This window comes from Cheilinus undulatus, linkage group 4, assembly GCF_018320785.1.
Source record: "Cheilinus undulatus linkage group 4, ASM1832078v1, whole genome shotgun sequence".
Lineage (NCBI taxonomy): Eukaryota > Metazoa > Chordata > Actinopteri > Labriformes > Labridae > Cheilinus > Cheilinus undulatus.
In genome coordinates this window covers 35798590-35809672 of record NC_054868.1, presented here as the reverse complement: position 1 = coordinate 35809672, position 11083 = coordinate 35798590, and the positions used below count along the sequence as shown (strand labels likewise).

The 11083-nt window shown below is 38.3% G+C and overlaps 2 protein-coding genes across 2 annotated transcripts; both read right to left on the bottom strand.

Annotated features, from left to right (window-relative positions):
- Positions 1-427: 427 nt before the first annotated feature.
- toporsa (topoisomerase I binding, arginine/serine-rich a) lies at positions 428-5876 on the bottom strand. Its single transcript, XM_041784037.1, has 2 exons — positions 5739-5876; positions 428-3497 (listed from the first exon to the last, which is right to left on the bottom strand). The coding sequence occupies exon 2, from the start codon at positions 3492-3494 to the stop codon at positions 1143-1145; it is 2352 nt and encodes a 783-aa protein (XP_041639971.1). The 5' UTR covers positions 3495-3497; positions 5739-5876; the 3' UTR covers positions 428-1142.
- A 1679-nt stretch (positions 5877-7555) lies between these two features.
- Positions 7556-10208, bottom strand: ndufb6 (NADH:ubiquinone oxidoreductase subunit B). Its single transcript, XM_041785630.1, has 4 exons — positions 9943-10208; positions 8132-8224; positions 7870-7914; positions 7556-7693 (listed from the first exon to the last, which is right to left on the bottom strand). The coding sequence occupies exons 1-4, from the start codon at positions 10120-10122 to the stop codon at positions 7628-7630; spliced, it is 384 nt and encodes a 127-aa protein (XP_041641564.1). The 5' UTR covers positions 10123-10208; the 3' UTR covers positions 7556-7627.
- Positions 10209-11083: the final 875 nt, after the last annotated feature.

The window sequence follows — 11083 nt, the reverse complement described above, 5'->3', positions numbered from 1 at the left end:
TTTAACATAGCTCCTTGGTGCTAATGATTGTACACATGTATAACTTTACGAATGAATATTTACATACATTGATACTCATATACCTCAAATAAATTCAAATACTTATTGATAATTTACTTGAATGAAAAACAATTCAATTTCAGGCACTCACAAACATAGAACACTGTTGGGTGACTAGGAAGTGGCCTTAAAAATAACTGTGACTAAGTGTGAATGTGACAGAGGAGGAGACAATTAAGAAAACAGTTTACAGCAAAGTACTTTTGACTCTCACTGCATTTGAGAAGAAAAAAATTCTTATATGTTTCACATATTAGCCTGTATTTACTATTTCAGAAAATAATAAATAATATAATAAAAAGAGACTCAGATGGTATCAGTATCTTTCAAACAAAACCACAGTTTGCATACTGGGAGGCTACAAATGTGTGCCTATAACTCCTCTTTTAAAGAGAATTTTTGGTCTTTGAAAACAAAATATCTCTGTGAAAATGCAAAATTTTAATGGCAATCATTTTACCATTTACAAAACACCCCCAATAAGGCAGTCGGATTATACCAGGTATGCTCATAAATGTAACGATGTAATAACAGAAAAATATCAGCATAATGCAGAATTGCTCATACAATTTATTTTAAATAAAATTCAATACAAAAGAACTTAATCTAAAATCCATACACCCTCGGTCAGTAATAAGTGCTACTCAATGAGAAGCATGTTTAAATGGTTTTTAGCTGACATAACATTAAAAAATCAGTTGTCCCAAAATCCCTGAGAGCACCGGAGACATGAAATAAATCTGTTTAAGAAAGTGGATTAACAGGAAAAAAAGACACTAAAATAAGGTTTGAACAATATTTTTCCATTCTTTGTTCACAGTGGCACTTTGAACTTAAAATAGGACTACTGTTTGTGTAGTTAACAGTCCTTGACCCAGGCCTTAATGGTTTACGACAAACATTTATCCAATGATGGCAGTTCAACAACTGAAACACTTGCAGTGTTTTCATCATATCCTTAAGTGTGGTGATCTTCAACATAAAGAACATTGTTTTGATCTAAAATACTGCTGAGGCATTAGCAGCTGGTGTGGATCCATCAGTTCCCACTACAAACAATGAGAATCTGACCTTTTTTATCACTACAAATGAGAGCCTGAAGGGCCAGGGTCTCCTGGGTCATCCATGGGATTGTCAACAAGGCTGTCCTTGATGGTTTTGGGGACCTTGTTAGTCTGGGTGGCACTGCAATTAGCAAAAGAATCACTGTCACTGTCAATAGTAATGACAGTGGGTGGGTGCTTCTGTGTACGTTCACTGCTCTTGTGCCTCTTGCCCTTCTTCTTGTGTTTCTTTTTTTTCTTATGATGCTTCCTGGTTCGCTCGTTAGAGCCTTCCTCATTGACGAGCTCCACACTCAGGCTCCTGCTAGTCTTTCTTGGATGCTCTTTGGATTTCTTATGATGCTTCTCTTTGCTCCTTTTCTTTGTGGAAGAGGATGTTTCGTCCTCAGCATTCGAGTTGGGTGGCTCCTCCAGATGTCTTGTTTTGTATTTCCTCTTCCCACCAGGCTTGTCATGGTGAGACCTCTTTTTTGGTGAAGGTGAGTAACTACTGGAATAAGACCTAGATCGTGAATGCCTCCTGTCCCGTCTTCGTGAGTCCCTGCTGCGGCTCCTGGAGTGAGAGTGTGAGTGCCTGCTGCTACTGTTGTAGTAGGAATGCCTCCCTGTGTACTGGGTCCCACTATCCCTCCTGTCTTGGCTGTAGTGTTTGTATGACTGACAGCTGTGATCAATGTCTCTCCTTCTATAGTTAGTGTTTGAGTAGAAACCTCTGCCCCTGGAGTGGGGGTAATCTTTTTCTCTGCTGTGGGAATTTGCTGGGCTCCTGCTCAAGTGTCTGCGCTCTCCACTTCTTGACCTCCACCTTCTCCTGTGGTCTCTGTCCCTAGATTTACTGTTACTATCAAGTCTCTCATGCCTGTCTTTTCTGTTTGACTTGCTAGAAGACTTGTGTCGGCTAGATGTTGAAGAACTATATCTTTCTATTGAGTGATTATCTGTTTGTACATTTCCAGACTGTCCAGCACCACTGCTTTGTGAAGCTACAGGACTGAGACTGGAGAAGCGGATATGTTGAGGCAGAAGAGGCACTTCTTTAGTATCCTCATTGGCCGATTCTTCAGAGTCAGAAGAGAGCTTCACAAGCTCAGGTGTCCTTTCTGCCACTGGTTTAATAAAACCTACAATGACACAATCATCACTATCAGAAGACAAACAATCTTTGTTAACTATGTTCTGTATCATATCTGTTTGGATATGCGGACTCCTTTGCTGCGGAGAATCTCTAGACTGTTGTGCCTCCTCTATACTGCTGTCTGAGTCTGAGTCTACGACAGACAGGCACTCTGCCCTGCTCTGCTCTGCTGTCGTAGAATATGAAGGCCCAGGCGTCTCATCATCCCACACAGACTGGCTCAAAGTAGATGTGGAATCCCCTGGAGGGTCCAACTCCAGGGAGTGCTCCTCATCTTCTGAGATGGCTATTACAGAAGAGTTAGAGCTGCTGTCTTCATTCGAGGATGGGGCTGGGCAGTCGTAGACAGCATGTTGGTCATAGGCTTCCATATTGAAGGGAGATTTTGCAAAACTGATGAACTCATGTAGAAAGTGCTCAGTGCGCCCCTGAAGGAACGGCCTGAGCTCTTCCATAATAGCTCCATCCTCCATGTCATAACGTGTAATCCGGGACATGATGATGTGTTGGACTATGTTGACCAAAGAACCATGAGCTCCATAAAGCACAATGAGTTCTCTTTTTAGCCAGGGGATAAGTCTATGAAGACAGGCAGGATTTCTTCTGAAGAATTCAGCTGAGATTTCTCTGGAGCGGCCCCCATCCCGGACAATTCGAACCCTCACGCCTTGACGGTAGAGTTCCCTCCTGAAGTTGATCATCTCTTGTTCTCGGACACTGTTCACCACCCTGCCTTCACTAGCAGCTCTCCTCTTAGCTGCCAACCTCATCATCATTCGCCTAATGTAACGGTCCTGCCGCTGCTGGGGAGGGTTTGTTGAGGCCTCAAACATCACCCCATTATCTGGAGGTGGTGATGTCCTTCCCCGCATTTGCCGATGGACTCCTGTGAGAGTTGTGCGGTATCTAAATCGCACTCCCCCAAAAGTTCCAAAAGAGCCATTGTCCAGTGGCTGCAGATCATACTTCTTAAAGTCTTGCTCTGATTTTATACTATGATAGATCGAATTAAAGGGCTGTTTGCATAGCGGGCACTCTGCTTTGTTCTTAGACCACTCGTGAATACAACGGAAACAGAACTTGTGCAGGCAGAGGTCCAGGTAAGATATGTTGTTAAATGTGTCCAGACAGATTGGACACTTGGAATCTGGTGACACCTCTGCAGACATCGCTTCAGAGGTTTTCCTTCTGCTGCTCTTCTGGCGCTGCTGCAGGGCCACTTTAATCGCTGACATGATCTGTCAAAACAAGAAAACAAAGGCTTACATTATATTTTTGACTAGAAATCATCGACTTCACCATACAGTATGACAGCCTATTCTATTTCTACTAAGAAGTAAACTTCAAAAATAAGCAGCTTAATCTTATAATTATGATCACTGAAAAGTGTCCTGAGTGACTATCAGACGTTTATTCAGTGCGCTAGATTTCCATATGTTCTCAAAATTCAAGTTCTAGCACCAAAGCCTTACATATGAGAGGAGAAAATGAAGTGAGTATATTTTTCCTGTATAGGGTGTGCTATCAATAACCTGTGTTTTATTATGTGTGAATGACTCATCTTACTAAAAATAATACATATTCAGTCTTATGAAAACAGTTGAATGGTGCTTTAAAAAACAATTCAATGTTATGCCAGGGTAGGGTTGGCTATTATCTGGGATTTTCTGATACCTATGCATAATTTTAAATTACTGCTGATGCTCAAATGATGCCTGAATAAATCATTTTAACTAGTAATGAAGAAAATTGGATTTTACCATAATGATATATACCAACAATATACCAACAATTTTAAAGGCCACCATGTCTACTGAGCAAAGACAGACTGAGTCAAGTGAAGGTGATAGCAGAGTAGGGAAGTAGACAGTCTGGTAGTTTTACATGTGGTTCATCCAAGGCTCATCGTGGGCCTCCGTGTGTGGCACTTAACCCTGAGAGTACAGTCGTACATCTTGCTGATACTTAAGGAAGATATAAGATACATACTGCAATATGTACAGCAATATATCAGCTGTAAACATTGCCAGAATTTCTCATATCTACAGATGCCAATACTAAACTTTTTAAGTATATATTTGCTGATGCCAATGTCATGCTGATAATATCCCTACTTTTAAGTTGGAATATTACTTTCCAGACTAAGCGCTGTGGTTTGACCCAGAAGTTGAAAAGCAGAACCACTGAGCGTCAAAGTACAGCAGTGTAGTTATATTGTCTAGAGATTAGGGATGGGTATCGTTTGAGTTTTGGGGGCATTGGGGTAGCAGGGTATCAAAATGAAGTATCAATATCTGTGTTGTAATTCAGTCCAGTAGGTATCAGGTGTGTTGGTACTGGTACCATGTCGGTATCAGTTTTTGATGCTCATCACTACTAAAGATAGCCTCCCAGATTAGAGGTATGGCATTCATTTTATTTTCACCAAAAGTCAAGCACTGACTCATTATGACATTAACAGATCTGAATGCTGAAGGGCAAACTGGGGCAGTTTTCTGAGCAGAAAGGGCACAGACAGTTAAGCATATTTGACTCAGACATTTAGTGAGTGGTACCTAAAAAAAGTACCAAAACCTGTTTCAGTTCAGTAGGTATCTGGTGTGTTGGTACCACTACCGTATATAGTAATTGTTTTTTGATACCCATCCCAATGCAAGACATTGTTACTTTTTCCCTAGCACTGACCAATCTTGTTTGACAAGAATATGAGTGCCTACTCACAAAGTTAAGGCTTGTATAAATGTTAATAGAACCATTCATATTAAACCTTACTGACAGACATGAATCCCATGTTTCCTCTTCACGTATGATCTAACAAAAATACATTAGGATATCTCTTGGTAACGTCAAGTCCTATTGTAATGAAAGTCGTGTCATTTATTTGATCAGCAACATACCACAAAAATATATCAGAAACTAATGTTATACTGTGCTGCATGGTAATGTTATGACAGTTCGTGACACATATCTGGAGTGTCAGATCTTATATCTCACTGTTCACTGCCTTTAGCTTCTATCGCCATTATACAAATGACAGAAGTGGAAGTAGCATATCAGAATGAAACTATTTCATTAGCCCTTGTCATTGTTCCTTCTAACTCTCAGCTGATTTGTTTTACCATAGTTAACGAAACTGCATAGGCAACAACTATGTATATTTCGGTATTTGTTCGAACACATCGATCCATGTTACTGTCGTTTAACAGTAGGAAGTACGGCAGTTATCATAGCTTATGTTATTTTGACACGTAATAATTTCTCAACGATCGTTATGCGTGTTTTTTAACTTTATCTTGCCGATGCCGTGAATTGTATTAACACAAGTTTGCGGACTGAAGAACTTGGTAAGCTAAAATTAGCGTTGTCGCCAAGTATGCTAGAACGTTAGCTTATCTGTAAGCTAACAGATTTAGCTAAGCTAGTGTGTTTGGACCTCTTAAGACCGTTTAAACGTTCAAGAAAAGTTGTGTTATATTTACCACTGGCTTCTCTACACGCCCATATGGTTGACAACAATTTATCTTCCTTCTTGAAGTAGAAAACCTTCCATTTCTGTGGTAATATCAGTCCGGACAACTGTTTACAAAACCAACAGCCTACCTCAGTTACTCTTCTTCCATAACCTGCCGTATTTTTAAAATCAGACTTCCGGGCGACTTCCGCCCTTCAGAGTAAAAGCACTGTAACTACATATCGATAAGCTACACTCCCCTCCAAAAGTATTGGAACAGTGGGCCCAATTCCTTTATTTTTGCTGTAGACAGAAAACATTTAGGTTTGACACAAAAAGATGAATATGAGACACGAGCTCAACATTTCAGCTTTTATTCCCAGGTATTTGCATCTGGATCTGATACACAACTTAGGAGAGAGCTTTATTTGTAACAGAACACCACTTTTTTAGGTGAGCAAAAGTATTGGAACAGATAGACTTAAAACAGATTAAAGTAAATAAGACTTAATATTTAGTTGCAAATCCTTTTTTGCAGTAACTGAATCAAGCCAGTGACCCACTGGTATCATCAAACTTTTGCATTCTTCCTTTGTGATGCTTTTCCAACAAAACACACCTGTCAGTCACACGTTCCAATACTTTTGCTCACATTAAAAATGGGAGGGTTCAAAGAGTGCTATCTTCAAAGTGTTGTATTAGATCCAGATGTAAATACCTGGAAATAAAAGCTGAAATGTTTATCTATTGTCTCATATTCATCTTTTGAAGTCAACCCCAAATGTTTTTAGTCTACAGCAAAAATAAAGGAATTGGCCTTGCCTTTCCACTACTTTTGGAGGGGAATGTATTTGGGGGCTGGGCAATACAGACCAAACAATCATATCTACATATTTTCAAGCTAAACTAGCAATACATACCACAATATTCATTTTCTGTAAAGAAATAACAAAAACCTGAATTACAAAATATGACATGAAAAGCAACCTCAGCTGTATTTTTCTTGTAAAAATGCTCCATCAAATTAACAGGCCCATATGGGTTTCATTGGCTTCTGCATTTTTCATTTTTGTAGTTGACTTACAAATTATCAAGCACTGCATGTGTAGTTTTTATATTCAATTGTTTTTTTCCACTGTTAATATGCGCAATAAACTAAAAAAAATAATAAAGATTATTCTAGTAAAAATCAAACCATACTTTTACAACAAGGGCACAAAAAGTGCAAGACAGCCAATACTTGGGCTTTAATGTTGTTTGTTGTTAATTTTATAAAGTAAACTTTCTTGGACTTATTATACTTTCTAAGAATTCCCTCTTTAATAATAATAATAATAATAATAATAATAATCTTTAAAATCAGGACCGAGCGCTGATAGAATAAATAAAAGTTAACACTGAAAGCAGGTGTCAGAAGTTTTGGCTTAACTGAACATCTACAATTTTGTAAATGGACTAGGTTTGCATAGTGGTAATAGGCACAATAAACATCATCTAGGTTAAATCACTGAAAGATGTAGCTAAGTGTCTGCTGAATCCTAAATTAAGCTTTAATAACATTTTTAGTTTTACACCCCTGCAGAAATGCTTACATACTGAATCTTTGAATGTTTGATATAAAAGACTTACATGGGTATAAGTAACAATTCAAACCAACATGATGACCTGAATTTGAAACACACCTTTCAAACTCTATAAAATAGATTTGACTATCAGTGGATTCATGACATTTTAATGTTTTTGTTTTTCTGTCGTTACAACCAATCCTGGTTACATACTTAAAAAGAAACTGCATGACAGAAGGTAATCCAGCCACCATTCATAAAACCAATTACAACCAGATGATACTTTATAATATTTATTGGCATATACACAGTTTTTACAACAGAAGCTCTAAATTACTGAAATATTTCCCATTCAGTGATGACCATGGCTCTCAGGGAGATCTGGAACAACTTCACCCGTCTCAAGAATGGTGTCACCCTAAACAAAACAGAGGAGAAAAAAAAAAACATTTTAACACTAAACTCTATTAAATATCCAAGGGAGCATCTTTCAAAGAATATTGTGAGGAAAATCTCAGTATGGTGCATGTTTTTGCAGGGCACCTGGCTGTTGGATAATCTAATCTTGTTGACTAAAATTTTTGTCATACTTACTGGGAACAGCTTGGGTTTCTGTGCCATAATGGCATACGGCTTTTCCTGAGGAGGACATTGGTATGGTTATTTTATATGTCTTATCAATACATCTTAAAAATGAATGAATATTTAATTTCCATCTCCATGTGTATGATTGGGTATCATCCACTCTGCTGTCACACAACAAATACAATAGTTCTATTGCACACTGTATCTGTAAAACTATGTTTTGCAGATTTTTAACACATTCAGAAAATGTTACAGGTCTCTGTTTACTTACTGCAACATGGTACTTCACATAGTAGTGAACAATCCAAGCAGGTATCAACAGCCGTGTTAATGTGAAGACTCCACCTCTGTATGCTTTGTAGGTCTGTAAAGAGATACACATTTCCGGAAGGCAAATATCAATTAAAAGGGAAGTACAAAATTAATCACAGTGTTTACTCTAACTGCTGAAAACTGTTGATTTTTCTTCCACCCATGTTGAAGCTTGGCCTTTAACTTTAGGTAGGCAGGATGTTTATGCATGTAAAAAAACAATCTGTAAGATGTTCACAAATAAAGTGATTGCAAAGGAAGGAAGATATACAGTATTAGGAGACTGTATTGAAGCAAATCCACATTGAATATCACAGGGACCAAAGAAACTCAAAAAGGTTTTGAATGAAGACGAGTAACGTCCAGTGGGATAGTCTCATATTAAAAGAACCAAGGTTGGAGTTCATCTAAAAAACACGGACATTATCTGTGTGAATCCTTCATCAGGCCTGATGTTTCCACCCCACTCCTTTGTCTTTTGACTTATCATCACTGATGTAAAAGAAAAAAGTAATATGTGTTAGAAATTAGTTTTAATTGGCTCAAGCATCCCTATAATCCATTACAGAGTGAAGGTGCCAACAGCAGGATCCTTACCACAGAGAATGTAAATGAAAGGCATTTCATTTTCTTGTCATTTTCCAACAGTGACAGCCGAGTGACAGAGATACGGCGGTTTGTTTTGTTTTGTCCGGCTAACTGGCTTCATGCATTTTTAAAAGCAGCAACTCTTTGGATTGAAAATTAATTTGAGAATGTGTGACATTATAGCATGATAGATAACCTGAGCATAACGTGTCAGATATATCACATTGTGTGATACTGTTAAGTTCTGAGGACTGTGAATAATGAATGATTTTACTACATAATTTCAATGAAATTTTCCTTATTGATTAAGAATCCAATCCAACGTTTGTCGGTTTTATCTGACATACCATGACTCCCTAGAGGTCATGATATGTAACGTGAACATAATAGCTCAGTATTTAAGGACCTGGGTTGCAAACTGGTCAGTTTCAGTTTCAACTGGACTTGTCTGGAGTCTGGAAACTGGTCTGGAAGCAGTACTGCTGAAGTGCCCTTAAGCAAAGCACCCACAGTAGGTAGCGTACCATCAAGGGCAAGGAACCACACCAGCATCTCTCCAGTACTGCAAGTAACTAAGATGTTGTCTTTGCATATGCATGCGGTTCAGCCTGTGTGTGTGTTTCATATTCAAATAGTGTAAAACAATGAATTCATTGACATTCACTGGGCACCTGCACGTTATCAATTTAGTTCACGACTATCGCCCTTATTTTTAAACGCCACTATCTCTTGAATGGGCGATGTTACCATGAAAAACCTAAGCTTAAAAGCCCTACATCTGCTTCATATCACAGTTGCAAAGGAGAAGACAATATCCATTAAAACGGCGTATATACATATATATATATATATATATATATATATATATATATATATATATATATATATATATGTTTTTTTTTAATCTACAATGACTTGTCTGACAGTGTTTCTAAATACCCCAAAGCACTGTGGCACACACAAATGTAAAGTAAACTCAAAACATCCTTGAGGTGGGTTATCTGATTCTCCACGCTAAAGGCTAGGTTAGCAGAGCTTCACTTAGACTATAGACAGGTTATATCTAATAAACTGATAATATCAACACTCTTTAAACGGTTACAATTTTACTTTAACCTGGTAAACTGTACACATCCCTGGCTGTTTTGCTAACCAGCTACTGTAGCATGTATTAGCACTCACGTAAAGTCTCCATAGGCTCTTGGGCTCCAGAAAACCAGCCCAGAACTTGGCGATGGGGCCGGGAGGTTTAGCTTGTATCACGGGCTCCCTCGGGCTCAGCTCCTGGTCCTTCAGCCACTGCCTCCGGAGCGTCGCGAGCTGGTCGACGCGGAGCTTTTCGTCTGGTGTGTAGCCAGACATTTCTAAAAATCTGAATGTTCAACCTCAACAAGCCTACAATGACACCATGGAGGACACTTCCCTTAGCGCTGCTAGAAAAAGCACCAACGACGAAGAAGAAGCGGAAATGGAATAAAACAGTTTTACAAATTATATTGCGACGCCTACCGGCTAGGGGTAGTCTTTTAGTTAGTCCTTTTTTTTTTTATTAACACTTGTAGAAATACAAGCTCTCGTAGGAGTACAAATAATAGCAGTCTTCAATCTTTTAGTTAGTCCTGTTATATTGAAATCATGTCCCCCTCGAGTGAGCCCTACGAAAAAAATGTGCTGAAGAGTGCCTCAGTGAGTCAGTCTTTTATACTTTATTTTCCTTTTTTTTTCTTTAATTGCAAATTCATGACAGACTGAATACTCAACTGTGTGACCCAGATTGGATGATTTTTCTAACCATATGGTTCAACCAAAAACAGTGATGGAAAGCCTCAGCCTTTCAAAGGCACCACTGTCTACACATTAAAGTCAGCTCAGTGGTCTTGGTTAATTTCTTCTTGACTGTTGTATGTCTACTGATGGAGGCTTCAAAAGAACTTTAAAATAAAGAGAATGACCCACCAGTAATGTGTATAAAAGTGATCTGCTTACAACCATGACAGCTTAGCATAGACAGCACATATCTGACAAAGAACCTGTCTTTTCAAAGAGTATATGTTTTACATTGTTCAAGGCTATTTCAGGCCAATTGGTTAGATGACTAATGACAGGCGGAGAATACATATTTCAATGCTTTGGTTCATAAAAGGTTGAAATTACATTTTCCACAAAAAATATGAATTCATGGATGATTACAATGATTTCAAGTTGGCCAACCCCTTATTAGATTCTCTCTGTTTATCAATTTATTTATTTGTTGATAAAATTTTTTATTTTGTTCATTGTCCTGCTGAGATTTTATTGGATCTGACTTATATGAGGTGTGATT